This window comes from Caretta caretta, chromosome 10 (genome assembly GCF_965140235.1).
Source record: "Caretta caretta isolate rCarCar2 chromosome 10, rCarCar1.hap1, whole genome shotgun sequence".
Lineage (NCBI taxonomy): Eukaryota > Metazoa > Chordata > Testudines > Cheloniidae > Caretta > Caretta caretta.
Window position 1 is genome coordinate 65,823,629 of NC_134215.1, and position 24,535 is coordinate 65,848,163.

The window sequence follows — 24,535 nt, forward strand, 5'->3', positions numbered from 1 at the left end:
CTTTTTTAGAATTTGCTGAAGAGCAGTGTCTAACATTTCCCAGAAACTTGCCTTCTTTTCCTCGCCACAGCCCAACTGGGGCACATGTTTAACAAGCCACAGTAGCAAAATATGTTTAGCAAACTCTGATAATACAAAGAATAAATAATATGTTAACTAGTAAGGGATAGTGTTTTAAGAGCACAGACAAGATATTCTAGTACATCTCATGATATTAACTGATTATCTTAAAAGGGCACAGTCAAGATAAAACAAATGTATCCTTACCTTTAGTACTCAGTAATAATACCTTGATTTAGAGATTATTGGAAAATGTCATGACATAGCACAATATTTTTAATGTCTGGATTTTTGTTTGTTTTATAACCAGATCTACTTAGATTATTCAAACTAGAAAAATATTCTTCAGCTCTATGGGCATTAATTCAATCAACTAGAACAGTCACTTTCAGTCTTTTGGATCTACGGAGAACACTGTGTCTCATGTCTCAAGAGTCTAATTTCCTACCCATAATTTACACAGGGAAACATGGTTTATAAATATTTTCTAGCCACATTTTCATTACAAAAATTTTGTTAGCCAGTGTTGTTAGTCTTGCATAATTCTCTGAGCACTGCTTCATTGAATTATCATTCCTGGTTTCTAACTGTCATTGTGGTGAACATAAATGGTCTTTGAACTGAAATTTATTTGCAAAGCTCTGATTTTGAAGAATTCGTTGGGGAATAAATTAAATTTCCCTTTGAGACTAATTTAGTTACTGTACGGTTTATTTCCTCCAAGACACTCTAAACAGCATACGTTGTACAACGACTTTCCCATACTAGCAAGTAATTTTTTCCTTCAAGAATGACATAGCTGGAGAGGAGGATGAGAAGCCCTGTATCACTGTATCCACAAACAATTGATATACATATATATGTAATAAGGGACATAAAGCATCAACCTTCCAGTGCCTAAAAAGAAATGTATTCTTCCTGTATTACCTATCCCTACAAAACAGACCGGGAACATTTGAAGCCAAATTCAGACCTGGTCTAAATGGGTTCAACGCCACTGACTTCAGAAGAGTTTCACCTGCTTTCACCATGTCTGACTTTGGGTTCACAGGGCATAATTCAGCTAAAGCTATCAAGCAACTATTTGCCGTTAGCAGAATTTTATTTAACGAATGGCATCCCTACTTCCTAATTATCCACTTTCAATCTGTAACTAACTGTAATGATAACTTCCAATTACAGGAGAGACTGTGGCTCACAAGTGTCACCCTGGGGGAGCTCTGGCAGAGATTATGCCTCAGGAAACACCATGGTTCCCAGGCTACCTAGGAATCAAGGGACTGTTCAAGCGGCACCATTCTTTGGATGGTGCAGCAAACTCCACCCTGCATCTCCTGGACAGTTCCACAGGTTGAAACAGAGACGGCAGGGCCATGTCCCCACCCCACTCTCTGCTATTTGCTGCTTTCTTTGGGCTGACTTGCACAGCAGGGGCCCTAGAAATGAATTTTCTCCGAGACTAAGGATTGTTAAAGGCCTAGCCCTTCCATGGAGGGGAGGGAGAAAAGGAGTTTGCATTATAGCCCTTCTACTTTCCCCATCGCTCAGACACAACCTGGCCTTAATATCTTTATAGCAGTAAGCCCAACACTTTGCACCTATGTATTTGTTAACCCTTAATTTTTTCCTCTCATATGTTCTAATTTTTATTCCCTAGATGGTATCTAACTCTCACTCCCATCTCTCAGAGAGATTGAAATACATCTGTAGGCTAACCTAATCCAAGTACAATTGCAAAACAAATTACTGAGATCAGAAAAGAATTGAGGATCATAAACCAAAAGGCGACTTGGGGCTTACAAATATTTAACTGTTAGTCAGTGATCCCACAAAGATTTACACACATGCTTACTGTGACTCTGAGCACCCCTGTACTTACACCCTACCTACTACTGTAATAATCTTCATACAAAATATGCCTTGGAAGTATTATTTGAAAACTAACAACTCACTGATCATTAATATTCTTGTGTGATGTATGTACACAGTGTGTATTAAGAGATATGGATATAAGATACAGTCATGACTAACCTATGTTTAAGCCAGGCGTATCAGGGGATGTTGGTAAACAGGTCTGCCCTAGACTAAGGAATGTGCCCGATCATCAGGCAGAGATAATTAAGGTATATTTACATATAAGCAGTAAACAAGGCCATCAAACCAACAAAGGGTGGGGGGAAATTGCCAGAAGCAGAATAATTTGCATTTTAGCAAACACCAGCAGGGGAAGAAAGAGCATGGAGCTTCCTTCACCTCCAGACTCCATGTCACCTTCCTCACAGCTTGAATAAACTACTTTGAGTGATGTCACTCAGAAGAATCCATTTAAAAGGTTTACTGGTCTATAAGGACAGGGGGCCGAACCTCAAGTGTAAGCAATTGAATCAACAGATTGTATACAGCATTACTGTACTATAAAAGTGTATAGAGTGAGGTCTTTTCTGAAAGCTAATGACCCACTGGTGATTAATATAATTGTGAAATGTATATATTAACACTATATGAGAGAATATGGATACTTCATGATACTATGCTTTAAAGTCTGTGGCCAAACAGGGACTCCCTCCCAGACAACAAAGAAGGTATCCACCTGTCTCCTATGTAAATTGAGCATGGTAGAATCAAAACAATGGAAGCCTTATGTACAGACAAGGTGATAGGATGCCCACAGGAAGGGAAGAACAGCATGAGGTCATCCTGCCTCTTGAAACAAAGTCATTGAACTTTGGAAGTTACAAGCAAGGACAGAAACCAACTTCTTAATCCATCACTAAACAGATACCAGAGAGCAGACCTCTTGCAAGCCGAGAAAGATGGGTGCTTCAACCAAGGAGAGGCTGAAGTCTCTGGAAACTGAATATAGCTGAGAGACCTGCTTAAGCAATCTCTTTCACCTAAGAAGACAAAGGAACCAGCACTTTTGGGCTTCTGGAGAAGATTCTGACCGAGGAGGGGGTCAGACACCATTTTTCTGGAAGACTGTGGGTGAAAAAAGCCATCTTGAACAAAGCCTGTCCCTTGATAGATTAAGTTTTAGATATTTGGATGTGTATTTTCACTTTTATTTACTTGAGACCCTTTCTAACTTTATTCCTTTTACTTGGCATCACTTAACCTATGTCCTGTTAATACATTTGTTTTATTTTTACTATAAACCTACTCAATGTTGCAGGGAAAGGTGTATTTAGCCAGTTAAGTTAATAAGCTGTGATGTGCTTTGGTCTCTTTAAAGGAGCAAATGAACCTTGTTATTTCTCTGAACAGTTCAAGAGAGGGCTGGACACTGCAGAGCACACAGTGTGGGGAAAATTCAGGACTGGGAGTGTGTTGGGGTCACCTTGCTAGTTGTAACCAAGGCTGGTGGAAGCCAGAGTGGGGCTGCAGACAGGCTGCTGGGGTCAGAGTTGCTGAACCAGAGCTGGCTGCATCGCATGTAGACACTCAGGGTGTGATCTGCATGCTTGTTTGCTGACTCTGAGTATCCCAGGCTGGGAGTAACAGTACCAAAGTCTTGTGAGATGCTCAGGATTACAGGTAAGAGGTGACAACTCCTCACTGGTCTGAACTGCACTCGAAACCCCATGAAACTTACCCTATGAGTAGACCCAATGACTTAAATGGGATTACTCATGGTGTGAAAAATTAGGCACAAGTTTAAGTTTTTGCAAGATAAGGGACTTCTATTGCAAACACTCTTATGCCCTTTTCGCTCTACTAAATCCCCTCATATTTGGATAAATTCTACACCTGGTTTTCAAATGAGCATAAGGGAGTTACGTGTCCAAATCCAATTGACTTTTAATGGAAGTTGGGTGCCTAACTCCCTCAAGCACATTTGATAATACTAGGTAAGAGCTCTAAAAAGGGTGCATTTCTCAATACAATCCTGCCTAGTCACTCCAGTGAAAAAGTTGACTGACCTAGTATCAAAATATAGTTGGAATGTCTGCATAATGGCACATGCACCAATCAAAGTTTTACTGAAATTAACCCATCATTCTTTCATCTAGACAGGAACTGGTGCTCTATAAAATATAAAGCTGGGGTGGGCAGGTGTGAGGGTGCATCCTTGCCAAGCAATTTAGAGCTCATGTAAATTCAAGGTATTTTCATTCCTGCTTACCTAGAGCAGCTAAATCATCTTCTATGTGTCTTTAAATATTAAGAGAACCAGTTTCTCCTTTGTTCTCAGAGTCTTCTCTTTCCAAGTTCATGCTTGTTTTCTCACACTGAAGCTAGGAACTGACATCAAATGCTTTTGGTATTATTTAACATACACACGCACGCCAAAGCTACTCTCAAAAGCCTATAGAGAACAAGTAGCCTTTTCTTCAAAATAATACTAATTATTTTTTTAAACTGCATATCAATGTCCAGCTAGAAGAACAGGCAGCAGGGAGCTCACTATGAATATCTCATCCAAAGAACAGCAGCTGGCTCTACCATCACACATGACTGTGCAAATCCTTAAGCCTTTGACCTTCAGTCCCAAAGGAAAGCATGCTACCAACTGAACCAGTTTGGCACTTGGTACACAGGCACATAATTAAGCAATAACTGATATCTGGTTATCTCTCTATGGCAGATATAATAGCAGGAAACCTAATAATAAACTAAAAATATTAAATTGGCTGGCACAAAATGTTACTATGTATTATAAAACAGTGCAAGTTAACAAAGCAAAAGTCACTATTTTATGGCATAGGAAGGGGAATTTTTCCTTTGTTACAAAGGAGAGATGTGAACACAAGCGGTGATCCTTTGAATGGCCACCACAGAGGGAAATAATGAGAACAAACAAGAGATCATGTTGTTTTTCACCACTGTGTATAGAACTTCTGCCGTGGGAAGAAATAGATCACTGTGGGGAGAAGAGAAGGCCCAATTTTTTTTAAATGTAATTTTATTATTTGGTGACTCATTGTGAAGCAAGTAGTTTCACAATGAGAAGTAAGTTGGGACTACCAAGTTACTTAATACTGAAGTAATATTACAAAGTATTACATAGTTTTTAATACTTAGCAATACGATTATCCAATGTTAGCTACATAAAGAGCCAAACTATCATACTCATATTATTCATCTTCCAATGAGCAAAGAAATTTGAAACTGGTCTTTTATACTTCAAGGGACTTTTGGCTTGTCCACACTTGAAACACTTCAGCTGCACCACTGCAGCTGTGCCACAGTAGTGCTTCAGTGTAACACACTACAGCAACGGGAGGGGTTCTTCCACTGGCATAGTTAATATACCTCCCCAAGAGATGGTAGTTAAATCAATATTATTACAAAGCAAATGGTGGTAGCAAAGAAGGGAAAAGATTACAAAATCTGCTGTGCATTGAAAGCATACAGGTATGCATGTTTTATTCCAATGAAAACAAGGATTTGGGTTATTTAAACATTCTCGTGCAGTGTTGTAAACCCAACAATAACATATTGTGATAGTGCATGGGAATTTATACAGTGAAACTGACTAGCTGAAACAAAAATGGAATGTGAAGTCTCTTTTCAATGTAAAAAAAAAAAGAAAGAGATTTTATTTATTTGAATTTTTGCAAACAACAATAAAAGAGTATCCATCCAGTACTCTGGTATCTTTAACAAGCTTTGTAACATACACTAATAAATGTACACAATGAGATCAGGAAGTAAACTTTCATATCTCTGTGGCTAACACCGTGGTGTTAAAACTGAAATAATGTTGAAAATTCAAATTACTTTTCACCATATGATAAAGTGTTTTCAGACATAATTTATATGCTGCCACCATGCCTTTAAACATTCTGCAATGAATATACTATCATAAGCTAATTCTACTGAAGTAAATCACTTCTAGCAAGGGACTCAGATAATTAGTGTCACAGACTCACTATGGGATTCATCAAGAGTGAACCCTAAGATCTCATATTATTTCAAGAACTCTAATGACAACACCAAGGAAAGCTGTATGTGTTATACATGCACAGGATAACTCACGGCTCCAGAGTGAACATAATGCTGTGAGTCCTATAAGGGGGACTCGTGTCTTAATAAAACTATGATGGTGTTGCCTGAGCAATATACAGTTCCTGAATGGCACCAGAGCCCGAAGAGAGAATCATGATTTCGTATACCTTCCAGGATTCTCCGTTATCCATAATTTTAGACCTTTTCATTTATAAGCATGTAAGGGCATTATGCATAAAGAACATAAGTATCATCAGGATTTTTGCATGTGCATGCAAGGCAGAATTGTTTAAAAGTGTATTAAAATGGCAACTTCTTACTCAATAGTTCAACTTCCTGTATGTATTCAGAACAAAAGCTACTTACTTTAGGGATAAAATAAATTCACACTAATTTTATCTCCTGCCAACCCTACAGCATCAATACAGTTCAACAAGAGAGACAGCTAGATTCTATCGGCTCATGTATCATTAACAGAAATCTCAACTAAGTTCCAGCTCCAATGGTGTTGTCCAGGAGCAAGGGAGGGCAGAATGTTTACAGGAGGTGACCATGTACGAGTCATTAAAGCATAAAACTTAACTCACAGATCCCAGGTTGCACAGGGAAGGCTGACTGTTAAACCCTCTATTATCTTGTAAACTAAGCATATCTGATGCACAAATCATTGAGAGGCAGAGCAAATATAGAAACGTATTATGCCATTTTTGCAGTCAGTTTTCAGAGTAGAAAACCACTTTACACCATTAGTTTACACTAGTATTCCCACAGTCAGTATCACTGAGGGATAGGTATTACCAGCTTTTCTTTTTCGATTTGAAAAGAAAGAGATATAATAATGGAATGAGCAAAAGATGTGAGGTGAGGAAAAGTTTTGGAGAGGAGCTCATGAATGTTGGACAGCTGATTGCAGTTTGTTCTATTGAACAAAACACTCTTGCTCCTTTTTTATATTCTTACCTCTTGAGAAAATTATTTTGCACACAACTGGCATACTCCAAAAAGGGCACAAAGTCATCCAAGTTGTAAAACTTACTTTTGGACATGGGGAATGTAAACCCAAAGTCTCTTGTGAAATGATTCACCCTTGTAGCAGATTCCTCCAGACCCAATTCCCTCTCATGTGGACAAATCTAAAAACTAATTTATGCTCTCCAAGCTGGTTTATGGGCAAGGAGGCTGCACTTGCCAGTTGATTTTCCAGTCAGACACTACCCTAATATCAGGATCCTGTCTTTAGGAAGTTTTTAGTTGCTCTGGGGTCCATTCCTGCAACACCATCTCCATTGTTCCAATGGATGGACCAGGAACATGGGCTCTCCTGCAAATTAGACAAAGAGGCAGACACATCCCCCTGAATGACTAATTCCTTGCTCTCCTGCATAGGTGCTGGAACAAGGGTGCTGGGGGGTCTTGGTAGTATCTAGTATGCCAGGCACACAAGTTTCTGCAAGTCCTCTGCCAATTCAGGTGGGATTTCTTTTTTCCCTCTCCTAGCACCAAACTGCATGCTGACGGCTCATTTCATAACTCAGTCTGTTTGCCGGGGTAAGTTCTGCAGCACAGTCAGAGTTGGGCCACCCAAGTTAGCTGCTAGTAAATCCCCTTTCTGTCGCTCATCCTAGTCACTCATTTGAGCTATAATGTTGAATTGAGCAAAATAAGCGTCCCAGGGAATTTTTCCCTCAAAGATAATGGGCCTTTGCATTATCTGAGCTGGGACAGCCAGACCTCTCTCTCTCGGCCTCTGCGGTTTACAAATGGGATAGAAAACTGTTGTAAATGTCTGGTCTCATCCAAGTTCTCTGTCTGGTTCAATTCCTCATTCGGACGGCTGCCTTCCACTGTGGTTTGACCCTTTGATTTCCTTCTGGAGTTGATTTTCATCTCCTTAAGTCCTTTCTGCAACTCATCTTGGTTAGCAAGTTCCAGATTGCCTAAAGCTTGCTTGGTCTCCACTATTTCATGGAAAACCTTCTTGTCTATGGGAGTGAGATTGCTGGTCACCTCATCAATCTGTTTTACCATTCCAGACCAGGAGTTTTGCAGCTAGGTTTCCCAATCTGTGCAGATTCTTTATAGTTGTTGATCCAGAGATTTCACCTCTGTATGCAAGTCATCTCTCAGCCCTCTCTGGCAAACCTCCAGGTATATTTTAATCCCTTTTGTGAAATCTCCAGCTCCTCTTTTAGATCTTGCTTTAAATCACACTGGTCATTTTTTATTTCTGCAAGCACCTCTATTTTCAGTTCTCACCTTGAAACTGAACCCCACTGCTAACATCAATGTTGCCCCTTTTTTGATCCTAGTGGCCAGTAAAAATTCTGGGTCCTGGGGATGTTCTACTTAGGAGGAAAAATTGGTGGAGTCTCTTATTTTCTTTGATGCAATCTTGTTTGTTTACATGGAATGTACAAAGTCTTGCTTCTGCAAATGCAGCAGGAACCAAAACAAAAAGGACCAATTTATTTTGCTTACAGCCCGAAGACCCTTTAGCCAGCATCAAACCCAAAAACTCTCTAGCTTTTTCCAGCATTATATACTGTACTTACAGCAAAAGGAGCATTCACAATGCAGTTTTAATGAGGTTTTAACACTACCCATAACAAGGTTTCACCCAGGTCTTAACACCGCAATGGAAATGTGTCACACAAGAACGGCTATAGAAGAGAAATTAAACATTGCAATAAGGGGAAAAGGTTCAAAAATACTAATGAAACATATGAATGAAGACTTAGAAACCATTACAACCAGATATGAAAACATTCACTCTTTAGTTTAATGGAAGTTTGGGGGATTTGCTAAATGGGTAATTAAGAACAAACTACCTCGTTTGACAGTAGTGTATATCTTGGAGTTGTTTGCTTGGCCAAATGCAAAATGATTTTGTTAAAATGAGAATACAAATTCAAAATAATGTAATGATAGGCATTCTTCTAATAACATTTTAAAGTTTAGATAGAGAGGGTTCTGTTTCCCGTCTTTTCTTTTTATGCCCATTGATCTTCCTTGTCCAGAAAACCTTCACAGGTATATAATGTGCCAGGTACTCTGATCCTTATATGTTGAAAATACACTTCCTGACATATGAAGGAGTAATATTCTTAACTAAGGAACATCATTTTGTTCCTGCACAATCCAAGTTCTTAATTCCTATATAGCGTTAACGTTTGTTTATAATCTTTGCAGTGGTTCTCAAATTTCTCCAAATTGAAATCTCCCTCTCATCTAACTGGAAAGGGCAGGACAGTTGCATTCCCAAGGTTGAATATATATGTCTAAGGGTTCAGAGTAACAGCCGTGTTAGTCTGTATTCGCAAAAAGAAAAGGAGTATTTGTGGCACCTTAGAGACTAACCAATTTATTTGAGCATAAGCTTTCGTGAGCTACAGCTCACTTCATCGGATGCATACTGTGGAAAGTATAGAAGATCTTTTTACACACACAAAGCATGAAAAAATGGGTGTTTACCACTACAAAAGGTTTTCTCTCCCCCCACCCCACTCTCCTGCTGGTAATAGCTTATCTAAAGTGATCACTCTCCTTACAATGTGTATGATAATCAAGTTGGGCCATTTCCAGCACAAATCCAGGTCCCCACACACACACACACACACACAAACCCACTCTCCTGTTGGTAATAGCTTATCTAAAGTGATCACTCTCCTTACAATGTGTATGATAATCAAGGTGGGCCATTTCCAGCACAAATCCAGGGTTTAACAAGAACGTCTGGGGTGGGGAAGGGGGGTAGGAAAAAACAAGGGGAAATAGGTTACCTTGCATAATGACTTAGCCACTCCCAGTCTCTATTCAAGCCTAAGTTAATTGTATCCAATTTGCAAATGAATTCCAATTCAACAGTCTCTCGCTGGAGTCTGGTTTTGAAGTTTTTTTGTTGTAATATCGCAACTTTCATGTCTGTAATCGCGTGACCAGAGAGATTGAACTGTTCTCCGACTGGTTTATGAATCTTATAATTCTTGACATCTGATTTGTGTCCATTTATTCTTTTACATAGAGACTGTCCAGTTTGACCAATGTACATGGCAGAGGGGCATTGCTGGCACATGATGGCATATATAGATAAGCTATTACCAGCAGGAGAGTGGGGTGGGGGGAGAGAAAACCTTTTGTAGTGGTAAACACCCATTTTTTCATGCTTTGTGTTTATAAAAAGATCTTCTATACTTTCCACAGTATGCATCCGATGAAGTGAGCTGTAGCTCACGAAAGCTTATGCTCACATAAATTGGTTAATCTCTAAGGTGCCACAAGTCCTCCTTTTCTTTTTATGTCTAAGGGTATGTCTTCACTGGCACTGGAAGCAAGCCTCGCAGCCTGGGTAAACACTCACGCTAGTGTGGCTTGAGCTAGCACACTAGAAATATCAATGCAGACATTTCAACTTGGGCAGATGCTCAGGTTCTCAAGCCCACCTGACCCCCACCCCTATGTTTGAGAGCCCAAGCTCCAGTCCAAGCCACAATGTCCATTCTGCTATTTTTAGCACATTAGTTCAAGTCCTGCTAGCACAAGTCTATCTACCCGGCCTGGAAGGCTGGCATCTAGCTGCCACACAGACATACCATTCATTTGAGCATTCACAGGTTCTGCTTAGTACTAAAACACAAAATTTAGGATCTGCTTATTTTGAATGTTCTAAAAGGCATTAATAATAAATATGTAAATAATAACAATGGAAATATTTATGACATGTTAAGGGAAAAAGAGAGAAAGCAAAACAGCCAAATGCATTATATTTCAGCCTCTGAACGTGGAACATCAACTGAACAATATAAAATTGTCATAAGCTTCCTGTGTAAGTGAAAATATATCTCACTACTTGACAATTAATGGAATTATGCAACCACATTAAAAACCATTGTGGGACAGTTGGAGTTGGTGGTTTTTCCAGGAAGTATTGTAACTATTAGTCTTGGTAAATTCATTCTAGTTTGAGTTATAGATTTAGTTCTTTTACAGTCACTGTCTATTAACGAAAATTAGGTTTCTCCTTTCCTATCCTTTCAAGAGACCTACCATACTTACTTTTTTCGTTCTCTGTTTACTTTCTAAGTTTTTTAATTTCTCTGGCTTGATGTGTTCATTTTATGTAATGTTTTGGTGTTCTGGGCCTCTAAGTTCAAGACAGTATTCTACTCTTAAAGGAGCACAACAAACATCACAGTTTTGGATAATATAGCCAAATATTTGCTTGACAATTTGAACCATGGCTTTCAAGTCCATAATTAAAGAGACGTGTCAAAACAGTTAAGCTCAAATGTATGTTTAGGGTCAAAAACTCTGTTTATAACGCTCTATAATGCTGTCTAAAAATCTTTGCATGTTTCATTTAAAAAACAGCCACCAATCATTGCAGCAGTGAGCGATTTAAAAAGCTATCAAAATTGTACAGGTTCTGGATATACATTTATGTACATGCACTATTAGAAATGGAGGACTCCTGGAAGAGGAAATGTATTCACCTGAAGTCACCATACTATTTGGCTCCCCACTATCAGACACCTATACAATTGTGAAATAGGATTTTCCACAGCCTAACCTTTAGATGAGTCCTTTTGTTAGGTGTGAATGCCTGATCAGTGATCCTAAAATAATTTCTGCAATACATAAAGCCCTTTCTAATTACAGTAGAATAATCACAGTTCTGTGTTTGGTTTCAAGGTTTTTTTTTTTAATCCAAAATATTCTTTTTTAAATTATTGGGGCTGTCTAACAAGTCCCTCAACAGTTTAGACTAATTTATAGGATTGATATGTGCCTTTGCTTGTAAATTACTGTTCATTTGAAAGAGGGCTGCAAGGTAAACCACTGAGAAAAGATGAAAGTAAAACCAACGTAGATTTCTAATATTTCAGGTTTTTTCTAGTTTGCCAAATAACTAGAATTGCCAAACACAGAAAGTATTTCACACAATACACAGGATAATGCTTGTCTGACTGCTTGCAGGTATTTAGAGCTCAACTGCTTGGAAAGGAATAATTGCTAATTACTTACACTGTGAACTTATTTGCATCACTTGATTGTATTTTGGAGGGCAGGGAGTTTTTTCTAAGTGTAGTTATTTGTAATAAATCTCTGACAAACAGTCACTATAGTGATGTCTCAAAACAAACAAACAACAGCTAATAATGAAAAACCTATATCAAAAACAAATTACTGGCACTTTCCATGACTAATTCAGACCTGTCATCCTGCTTGTCATTATTTTTAAAATTAGGTCAGTCAACAATTAATTTTAAATTGCAAACATAACAATGAGAGGAAAGACAAATGCCAGATTGGTAAATCCTGTTGAAAAATTAAACTTAATTTTTAAAAGTACCAAAGAAACCACAACTTTCCGAAATAGGACTGTGCCATCAAACCTGGATTTTTACAATGCCAAGAAAAAGTTCTTATTTTAATCATTTTCATACCAGCTGTTTTCTGAATGAAAAATACTCTAACATCTTTGAACCTGGATTTTGAAAAAGGAACTGTAGCGTTCCATTATGTCATTTACTTCAAATGCAGAAAAGTCAGGACAGGATTTCAAAACTTTAACACAATATATTACTACAAAGGACAATAGGGAGAAGGTGAGCTAAACTTTATGGTCGATGATCTATTAGGAAAAAACCGAGAACAAATAAGTTTACCAATTTAGTAATTATGCCCTCAAAAAAAATCCCTTAATTGTGTAGTAGTGACACTCTACAATCAAAAGAGGTTGCTACAATGACATGTATTTATAGTTATCAATATATTCTTTCAGAAACACTAAGCTGAGGAAGCTACAGTCCACGGGGAGGGTGGGAAATAATTTATTTCGTATATGAAGATTAGAGAAGTCTGAGAGTTACAACACGTATGTATGCGTACACTGAACACTTCCTTGGGAATGTTAAGCGCTCCTCCTCCTATAAAAGTGAAAATATTCCTATACACTATGAATGCTCCAGTGGATGGCAGTGCACAGAAGCCAATCGGTGCTGAGTGACAGGGTTAATGTTTCACTCTTCACAGGAGTCCACTGGTTTCTATGAGATATTACTCATAGCAGGCTCATGTTTTTAGATGAAATCCATGTGTGTAACATAAGTAGGTCAACTCTTCCTCAGGTGATATTGATATGCCTTAGAATACTTGTTGTTACCATAACGCGATTGCCATTAATAGACAAATAAATTACTTCCCTACATTTAATTAAACAGCAGAGTCAGCTTGGGTATTTAACCTCCCCGGTCAAAGATTTCCAGCTCAACCGTGTAGACCCAGGAAGTTCAAATAAGACGTTTGAGTATTATCTGAACTAAACCTCTAAAACTTTTGGGATTTTCTGAACATTACTGAAAACTGTCCATACATCTATGTGTGAATATACATCCCTTACCGTGCAGGGTTTCAATGTTGAATATGCATTATACTCACAGCATACTGAAATTTTTCATTATGTTCAGGATCATTGGCTTTCACCCTCCGCTCCTCCTCTGAAAAAAGAAAAAAAACCCACCATAGTATCTTAAAAGACCAAATAGAGCTGAGAACAAAAGTGTAAGAGATCAGTATATAAACAACACTTCATTAACTTTTAGGAACACTCAATAGACCAATTCTTTATTAAAATCCCAATATAGTTCAACTTTTAAAAAGCTAATCTTCAGACACTTTAGATAGTTCAATATTAGAGAGAGAGATTTTTTATTTTGCAGTTTCCAGGAATTACTGTTTCAAATGTAATCACCAGATCTCTCGAGGCCAGCAGTGCTACAAACCAAAATGTCACAAAATCCAATAATGCTCTCACAAAGAAAGTGACAGTGCATTCTGCTGTCATGTAAAAGCATATGCCACATTAGTATTCTCGTGCTTGACTAAAGAGGCAAAATGCACTGGTGAGATTATGGGCTAAATTATGGCTCTTCCTTAAGGAGTTCACTTAACAGGAGCACAGGAAACCCCTCTCCCAACACAGAAGGCAACCATAAAGTGGCTTTCTGATTATCTGACTACAAGGGGTGGAGAGTAATATTAAATACACACCCCAGAAGGGGTCATGTCTAAGTAACTAGGAATGTCACCAGTGCATTCTTCCCTGTCCACTGGCTATGGCCAGAAGGGCAGTGAGGGAGGTCAGGGAGAGAGGGAGAGATTTTAAGGAGAATATTTTATTTTTAAGAGGCGTAACAAGTTAGTGCTGAGCATGTTTCCCCCTGCACTGTAGAGACATTATGACAGATTGCACTCTGTGCATGATCAAATTTGATTCCTAAAATAAACTAAATTTTACCAGATTAATTTTATAACCACATGCTAATTTATTGAATAGAACATTATTCAAATGCTAATAGATAAAAGATACAATAGTTTAAATGTGAGCAAATAATTTTACTCCTGTTAGAACAGGTTCAGTAAATAATACCTACTCTCTTGATGTCAGATAGTTAATGGTTTTGCCCCATGTATTTCCACTGAAAACTCCATGAAATAAAGGTTTGTGTGTTTATTATATTTTCCATCTACAGTAGAGTCTTCACTATACATATCAGTCCAACAGTTGGATAAACTCACATTCACTAGATTTCATACTATATGTTAGGTAATATGATTTGTTTCCTGATACTTTCTACCTTTATTATTTGTATTACTGACACCCCCATGGTTTGAAACCTTTAGATCCACCACACAAACCTCTGCCACTTGATCTAATGGCATAACCTATAGCGGTCATAGGTTGTCATCTTCTATGTGGACCAGCACTAGAGGGCAATGAGGCACAAACTACATTTGTGAGTTTCACAGATATCAGAGGACAGCAAAGGGATGGTGAGACACAGGAATCTTTGGTTCCACCCCAGGCTCTGGAGGAAAGTGTCCTCTAGTTGGCAGATTCTTCTGCCTATTCTCAGAGGGGAGGTCACTGAGCATTGCAGAGACAGGCTCCCTGGTCTCAGTCCTCGTGCCCCGCTGCACCTTGGCCTGGAGCAGCTGGAGGCAGCAATAACAGAGGAAGTCCAGCTTTACCCCTCTTTCCCTGAGCAGAAGCATGCTCAGCCACTCTGTGGGAATTATGCATGCACAATCCAGCCAGAGGTAGAAGCCGTGAGGGGATGGAGCATGCTCAGTTGCTCTGGGAGGATGGCACTTCCTCATACCCAGTCTGTTCAGCACTAGGACCTGTGAGAGGCTCAAGCACATTCAATGAGGATGGACTCTTCAGAGATTTAAGATGTTGAAATCAAAGAAGTCTCTACTAATCACATGCAGAATACGATCTTTACAGTTTAGCCAAATTCGAGCAGATTTTTAATAGCAATGGCAAAGGGTACATCACTGACACAAACGCCACCCCATGCCAAATTTTAAGTCTCAGCTTCAAAACATTTCAAAGAAAAGACTACTAGAATTTTTTTAACATGGGAAAAACAATGTGTCTTTCTTTAACCACTTCCTTAAAAATAGCTCAACTATTTTGGCTGAAATTTTCAAAACAAAATTCAGCCTGAGGCAAACATCAAGCACAGAAAATGTCAACCCAAACAATTAAAGTTTGGCAAACTTAGAGGCAACTGAAAACAGGGTCTTACAATGGGAAGAGTCAGGCAACCTTAATAACAGGCAACACTACCAGCCCTACCTATAATCTGAGGAGTTACAACTCATTATATTAGGTTAGTTATTCTTCTCACTGTAACAGGATGATATTGTGCTACTGGCAAACCAGGTGCCAGCTCATGCCCAAATCACCATGTCTCAACTGAACACTAACAAATACGTAGCTGGAATGAATCTGACTCATCTCTGTGTTAGTATTGTTAAAAACAGGTATAAGAATTATGAGAATGTGCTTAGTATTTAGACTTTATTGGATGCTTGTGAATTGCTGCATGCATTAATCTCACATATAACATCAGTATCCCATATTCTAAGGTAATATTTGAGCAGTTGTATTGTAAGTTTCTGTGACTATCAGACAGGAGAGACACATTAATCAGTGTGAACTGCTGAGCTGTAACACAAGGGGTTTCCCAACAGGAAAGGTCCATCAACACCAGGTGGACTACTCTGGGATGTTAAAGAGGACAAAGGACTTTCGGTTAGCCCTAAAGGACATCTAGAGCTTGATTATAGAAGCTTCTATTATGTTTTGAAACTTAAAGTTGTAACTGGTTTGTATATATATGTTTACCTGCTTTAACTTTGCAAATAACTCTCTTATTTCCTCTTCCTATTTGTGCCAGGGTGCTAAGCAGAAAACTGCTTAGCCAACCCCCTGTCACTTCAGCTCCAATTCGGGGAGGTGAATTGGACCTGGGTAGACCACCTGCCCCTGATTGGGGAAGCTTGAACAGCTGCTGCCTCATCAGGCTGGGGCTGCATAAGAGCCCCAGGGGAAGGAAGCCAGGGCGGAGCTGGAAAGAGGAAAGCTGCAGTAGAGGAAAGGCAGTGAGGGGAAGCAGAGAGAGATAGCTTGCCCCCTCTCTCCTGCTGGTGGACTGCAAGAAGGGGACTACTTGTATGGTGGAAAGGTGGTGGGAGAACAGCCTGCAAATAAAAGCACCAGGTGGGCACTGCACCAAAAGGTTTCTGTGTGACTTTCTCAGCCCAGCGGGGGCAGGAGCCAGGAGGACCCTGCAGGAACGCTGCTACATTATTTAATAAATCTTCATATATTTTATTATAGGACAGGTTACAAGCAATGTCTTTGATGTGAGATCTAAGGTGCAGTTGACCTGGGGTTAAGTGACTGGTCCTTTGGGACTATGAGTATCCTGAATATTGCTGTGATTCTATCAAAAAGGTAGACTCACCTGCTGGTGAGACAGATCAGAATACTCAAGGGAACTGTCTGTGATTCCATGTTAGGGCTGTTATAGTGTTGGGGTCTGTTATAGTGTCTGAGGAGTTTACACTTGATTACTGGTTCGTGAAATCTAAGTATAGAACTCACAGCCCATTTGGGGTTTGTGCCCTGCTTCCTATCAGTCTGCTCGGAGCCTCACCAGCAGCATTACAGATATGCTACATTTGAGAAAAAAAAAAAAACAAACTTCTGTCATATTGAACAGATGCTTCTTTGCACTGTTGATAATCTGACTCAAATTATTTCATCTCCCACAGGATGCCCACAACAGCCAATTAATTTATTTTGGTCACAACTGGTTTATCATTAACAGAAGTGTTTCTAGCTCACTAGGTTTCTTTAATCAGCAAAGACACTTCAAAAAAAAACAAACAACAAAACAAAAACATGCCAAGACCTGTATATAAGAGAAAAGTAACCTCAGCTCTAAAAGGGAACAAAAACTGTAGAATACACTTTAATCCAATAACAAAGCAAATATATGGGTACAATCTGAAGAAAGCTGAAACTGTCTAAACTTAATTATTAAACCAAGACCAAACTGAAAAAAAAAGTCCTAACCTTTGGCTAATATATTTTAAAGATAGACAAAACAAGACTTCCTCCAAGAGAGAAACGAACTAATAATGTATCAATAAAAAATTAAACCTCTGAGGGATATGCTTCCACCGCCCATACCACAGAAATAACATTAAGCTTCCCTGTGCACTAGAGCAGGGAACAGTAGAACCTCAGAGTTATGAACACCTCAGGAATGGAGGCTGTTCATAACTCTGAAACATTCGTAATTCTAAACAAAACATATTAAGGTTGTTCTTTCAAAAGTTTACAACTGAACATCGACTTAATGCAGCTTTGAAACTTTACTATGCAGAAGAAAAATGCTGCTTTTAACCATCTTAATTTAATGAAACAAGCCCAGAAAACAGTTTCCTTCCCTTGTAAAATCTTTTTTTAAACTTTCCCTTTATTTTTTTAGTAGTTTACATTTAACACAGCACGGTACTTACTTTTCTTTTTGTCTCTGCTAGTGCCTGATTGCGTACTTCCTGTTCCAAATGAGGTGTATGGTTGACCAGTCAGTTCATAACTCTGGTGTTCGTAACTCTGAGGTTCTATTGTATACCTATTAGTTCAGTCTGAGAGTTTTCAGTTAGAACAATGACATTTCTACATCCTAAACAGCTCTGCAGGCAGCAGAGTTTTGCTAGTCTGGGGATATTCATTTGTATGGTATGCAGAAAAAAAAACGACTATCTAGCTTTTTGGATAGGCTAATTTAAAATGCAAAAAGACACAGCACACTTCACCATTACACTTCAGACAGAACAAGAACATTTTGGTCTTTGTTTTACATCCTTTCAGCTGGATGCCAAGGATGACTAATTCCCTTAGGTTCCTTCAGAAGTCCAAGCCTAAATCTTTGAGTTCTGTATTCTACATTTTGCATGACAAGAAATATACAAAGCCTAGAACACAGGACAAAAAATATAATGCAATTAATATTTGAATAAATAGGACCAAGCCAACCACTATAAAAATAACAAAGAAACATGCAGTAATTAATGATACTCATCTTCCATCTGTGTAAAAAATCATTTCTACCTGATACTTTATTCTTGCTATGAAGAGTTATAAATCCTCTCCAGGACAGCAACGTCTGGAGACATTTTCCAGACATTTCCTTAGATATAGTCATACTTTCAAAGATATTTGTATTTCTGTGATTCATCCAAAACATGTATCTTGAGTGAACTAGTTATTCAACACAACATCCCAGGGGGCTTTCAGTGTTGAAAACAGATACTACTGCATGTCCAAACAACAACAAACAAGCAATCATTTCTGTGTCCAAGCTATCTTTAAAAAAAGTGCACCAGTTTCCCCACAAAACGAAAAAGACGCTGGCATTTCAAGGTTTTGAAAACCATCACTGAAACTTTGGTGCAATACATTAGCAATGAGTTTAGCAAAACTGTTTTCAACATTTGCCTGTTTAAGTGATGCCCAACTGTTTATCGGCTTTTCATAAAAAGGGAAAGTGATTGACTTTTGCAATTCCTGAAAAGCAATGTTAGAATCTCTCAGGGTTGATAAAAATCAACGATTTAAAAAAAATCAGATTTTTTTTATTTAAATTGGCTTTTTTTGATAAAATTATTTTTGAGGAAAAAAACCTATCTTAAGATAGTTTTAAGATAGCTCAAAGATAGCTCATCATGGAATAGGGATTATAAATTCTAATTCTGTAGTATGAGACAACATATTCATGTAATGTTTAAGAAAAGTTTTGTAAATGAGTTCCAATAGTTCAAGGATTAAGGACCCAATTTTATAGGATTCCAGGGGCTTCTGTATAGATTATTTAGGTTAATCTTTCTATCTATCCAGTGGGACTCAGTGCTCAGTCTAGAAGATACAATCGGAGATGCTTAGTTTTGCAGTTCTCAAACTGTGGATTTGTGTCTCCAGAGAGAACATGCTTGTTCATAGCAAAAATGTTTTTAAATAAACAATATAAGACCTCAACTCTATTGTCCCTCTACAAATTTGTGTGCACAGAGTCAATCCCTTACCTCTCTCTAAAAGTGCAAAGTTTCAAAAAGTCAGTGAATAGAAGACTGTTGGGGGCAGAACAGATCTGGACAAGGAGAATAAGTCTGGAGATAAATGTGAGAAGGGAGGGACAGGCAGTAGAAACAACAGTGAAACTGTTTGAGCAGCATATTCCAGAAGTCTTGAGGTCTTTCTGAGAGTAGCCTTCATTGATCTATCATACCATTCTCTCACTAGCAGGGAAAACCTATAATGGCAACAGGCCATAAAAGAGACCCAGTTTGGGAATATTTTAATGAAGTTCCTCTATCTGTGGGTAAGACAGGCATGTGTGCAAAATGCAAACAGTGCAACGAAGAAATGCAAAGCCTTTTTGCCCGAATGAAACAACATCATGAGAAGTGTTCCTTCTCACGAGGAAGCTGCGTTGAAGATAATGAAAGGAACATGTCTGAACATGCAGGATCTTCAGGTAGGTAAACTTTTTTATTTCATACTTCTTTCTTAAGGACTGCCTGTCTTCCTTCTGGACTATTCTTGAATTCTCATGTTTGAGCAAAAAATATAGTTGTTACTCTATGGTACTATCATTTTAGATGCAGTTGTGATAAAAAGTAAATAGCTGAAATAGGCAGATCTTTCTTTTACAATTTCACCATTAAAGTAGTACTGAGTGTCAGTGACCGCAATGAGTAATACTAAATGAGCAGTATGGTAATATAATTAAATAAGTGCATTGACTCAGGACTTGGCTACACTTGCAAGTTAGAGTGCATTAAATCAGCCCCAGGCACCCTAACTCCTGAGGTGTCCACACTGGCAAGCACCTGGACTCCGTGGTTGGAGTGCCTCTGGTAATCTACCTTCACGAGAAGCATAGAGCTTGCTGTGCCCTGGCTGAAACGCCCGGGTGTCAGTGTGGACGACATGATGCATTACTGTGCTGTGATTGGCCTCCAGAAACATCCCATTATCCCTTGAGTAAAGTGGCCACTCTGGTCATTGTTTTGAACTCGGCAGCAGGCATGCGGTTATCCCCTTTCAAAGTTCCATTTCTGACAGCCGGCTGTTTATCTGCTCAGGGATACTAAGCAAACCATTACTGTGGAATTCTGCTGCTGCAGAGGCAGGCGTGTGTGAGCGAGAGAGGCAGGGGGAGCTGATGTTGGGGTTTCCCCCTGCTGCTGTCTGAACTTATGAGACAGCATGCTGACACACTCTCTGCCCCCCAAAACACACTGTCTTTCCCCCCACATACACACAACACACTCCCTGTCACACTCCACCCCCTCATTTGAAAAGCACACTACAGCCACTTGCACACTCAGATAGCTATCACAATGCACTGCTCTCTGTGGCATTGCAAGAGCTGCTAATGTGGCCATGCCACTGAGCTTGCAGCTGACCGTGTAAACACATGGCAGCGCTTTCCCTGCTGCAGTCTCTGAGGGCTGGTTTAACTCCCAGCGCTCTACATCTGCAAGTGTAGCCATAGCCCTATTTTGCTTAGGAGAATCCATCCTCCACATACAGGATTCTGAAGACTATCCACCTTCAAGATCACCATCATTTTCTATAGTTTCAGAATTATCTGCCAGTGATAGTGTTTCAGTCACATCATGTATGTCACAAAGCCATAGTATATCACTTGTAGCAAAAAGGGAAAAAAAATCTCCATCATCCAGTAACAACCATAGATAAGTTTGTGATAAGAACCAGCAGATTACGAAAAGATTAAAAAATTGTCTGGTTTGTTTAATGCAACAAACTTTCCATATGATTGAGAATCCACACTTCATTAACATGGCTCAGTCAATAAGACCAGTCCACCCAACAGAACGGATGTCAGAGGCAAATTGCTGGATAAAGTGTCTGAAAGAGAAATTGAGCAGTGTGCAAAAAGTCTAGAGGGTGAAATTGTTAACCTGAGTCTTTATGGGTGGAGCAATGTCCACAATGATCCTGTTGTATGTGCTTGTCTGACAACCAAAGAAGGGAATGTCTTCCTTACTGAAACAATTGATACATCACGAAATGCACACACAGCAGAATACTTACAAGAAGTAGCAGTAAAAGGTATAACAAACTGCAGGGAAAAAATTAAAATGTCTAGTATGCAGCTTGGTCACAGACAATGCTGCAAATGTATCCAAGATGAGAAAAAATTATTTCGAAGAGAGTCCCAAGCTAATAACATACGGTTGCAGTGCTCATATGATGCACCTCCTAGCCAAAGATTTCAGTGTTCCAGAAATAAAGGCTAATGTTGCTGAAATTGCAAATACTTCGGTAACAACCACTTTGTAGCAGCTGCTCTGAAAAAAGTGGGAGGAACCAAACTCACTCTCCCACAAGACGTGCAATGGAACTCAGTAGTGAACTGTTTTGAGCACTGTATCAAGAACTGGCCTAATGTGAAGACAGTTTGAAAACAAAATTGTGAAAAAATACATGGCACTGTCACAGCCAAAGTTCCCAACATGGGGCTAAAGATAAAGGTTGAACACATGCTGAGTACCCTGAAGCCTAGTTCTGCAGCCTTGAACAAAATGCAGGGAAATAGCTGTTTTATTGCTGATGCTGTTGAAATTTGGAAGGAACTGAGTGAGATCTTAAAAAGAGAAATATGCAATGACATAATAATTTTTAAATTACAAGCATTAAAAAAAACAATGGGACAAGCACTATCTTCAACTCATTTTCTTGCAAATATTCTCAATACTCAGTACCAGGGTCAAACCTTAACTGCTGAAGAAAAGGCGTTGGCTATGACATAGGCATCCAGCAATCATCCCGCCATAATGCCAACTATAATAAACTTCAGAGCTAGGAATGAACCATTCAAGAAATATATGTTTGTTGATGATGTTTTAAAGAAAGTCACACCAGTGAACAGTTGGAAGTCACTTAAGCACTTGGATTCAGAGACTGTTGAAGTGAAGAACTAAAAAAGAGCCACCGTGGCTTAACAACCATGTAAAAGAAGCAGTGAGAGATAAAAAGGCATCTTTTAAAAAGTGGAAGTCAAATCCTAGTGAAGTAAATAGAAAGGAGCATAAACACTGCCAAATTAAATGTAAAAATGTAATAAGAAAAGCCAAAAAGGAGTTTGAAGAACAGCTAGCCAAAAATTCAAAAGGTAATAACAAAATGTTTTTTAAGTATATAAGAAGCAGGAAGCGTGCTAAACAACCAGTGGGGCCCTGGATAATCGAGATACAAAAAGAGCACTTAAAGATGATAAAGATATTACAGAGAAAATAAATGAATTCTTTGCTTCAGTCTTCACGACTGAGGATGTTAGGGAGATTCCCAAACCTGAGCCATCTTTTGTAGATGGCAAATCTGAGGAATTGTCACAGATTGAAGTGCAACTAGAGGAGGTTTTGGAATTAATTGAGAAACTTAACAATAACATGTCACCGGGGCCAGATGGCATTCACCCAAGAGTTCTGAAAGAACTCAAATGTGAAATTGTGGAACTATTAACTATGGTTTGTAACCTGTCCTTTAAATCAGCTACTGTACCCAATGACTGGAAGATAGCTAATGTAAAGCCAATATTTAAGAGATGATCCTGGCAATTACAGACCGGTAAATCTAACATCAGTACCGGGCAAATTAGTTGAAACAATAGTAAAGAATAAAATTGTCAGACACATAGAAGAACATAAATCGTTGCGCAAAAGTCAACATGGTTTCTGTAAAGGGAGATCATGTCTTACTAATCTATTAGAGTTCTTCGAGGGGGTCAACAAACATGTGGACAAGAGGGATCCAGTGGACATAGTGTACTTAAGAGTACAAAGATTTCCAGAAAGCCTTTGAAAAGGTCCCTCACCAAAGGCTCTTACGTAAATTAAGTTGTCATGGGATAAGAGGGAAAAGCCTCTCATGGATTGAGAACTGGTTAAAAGACAGGGAACAAAGGGTAGGAATAAATGGTAAATTTTCAAAATGTAGAGGGGTAACGAGTGGTGTTCCCCAAGGGTCAGTCCTGGGACCAATGCTATTCAACTTATTCATAAATGATCTGGAGAAAGGGGTAAACAGTGAGGTGTCAAAGTTTGCAGATGATACTAAACTGCTCAAGATGCTTAAGACCAAAGTAGACTGTGAAGAACTTCAAAAAGATCTCACAAAACAAAGTGATTGGGCAACAAAATGGCAAATGAAATTTAATGTAGATAAATGTACAGTAATCCACACCTGAAAAAATAACCCCAACTATACATACAATATGATGGGGGCTAATTTAACTACAACTAATCAGGAGAAAGATCTTGAAGTCATCGTGGATAGTTCTCTGAAGACGTCCACGCAGTGTGCAGCGGCAGTCAAAAAAGCAAACGGGATGTTAGGAATCATTAAAAAAGGGATAGAGAATAAGACGGAGAATATCTTATTGCCCTTATATAAATCCATGGTACGCCCACATCTCGAATACTGAGTACAGATGTGGTCCCCTCATCTCAAAAAAGATATACTGGCATTAGAAAAGGTTCAGAAAAGGGCAACTAAAATGATTAGGAGTTTGGAACGGATCCCATATGAGGAGAGATTAAAGAGGCTAGGACTTTTCAACTTGGAAAAGAGGAGACTAAGTGGGGATATGATAGAGGTATATAAAATCATGTGTGGTGTGGAGAAAATGAACAAGGAAAAGTTATTTACTTGTTCCCATAGTATAAGAACTAAAGGCCACCAAATGAAATTAATGCCTAACAGGTTTAAAACAAATAAAAGGAAGTTCTTCTTCACTCAGCGCACAGTCAACCTGTGGAACTCCTTGCCTGAGGATTTTGTGAAGGCTAGGACTATAACAGGGTTTAAAAGAGAACTAGATAAATTCATGGAGGTTAAGTCCATTTATGGCTATTAGCCAGGATGGGTAAGGAATGGTGTCCCTAGCCTCTGTTTGTCAGAGGGTGGAGATGGATGGCAGGAAAGTGATCACTTGATCATTACCTGCTAGGTTCACTTCCTATGGGGCACCTGGCATTGGCCACTGTCGGTAGACAGGATACTGGGCTGGATGGACCTTTGATCTGACCCAGTATGGCCTTTCTTATGATAATCTCACTTTTAACAGCAGTTGCT

The 24,535-nt window shown here is 38.9% G+C and overlaps 1 protein-coding gene across 2 annotated transcripts in view; it reads right to left on the reverse strand.

The window, feature by feature from the left end:
• Positions 1-24,535, reverse strand: part of ATP8B4 (ATPase phospholipid transporting 8B4 (putative)) — a 156,936-nt gene that overhangs the window by 129,721 nt on the left and 2,680 nt on the right. For both annotated transcript variants that reach the window (XM_048867295.2, XM_048867297.2), the window contains exon 2: positions 13,447-13,505. In XM_048867295.2, coding sequence (XP_048723252.1) covers positions 13,447-13,505 — 59 coding nt within the window. The remainder of the gene's footprint in view (positions 1-13,446; positions 13,506-24,535) is intronic.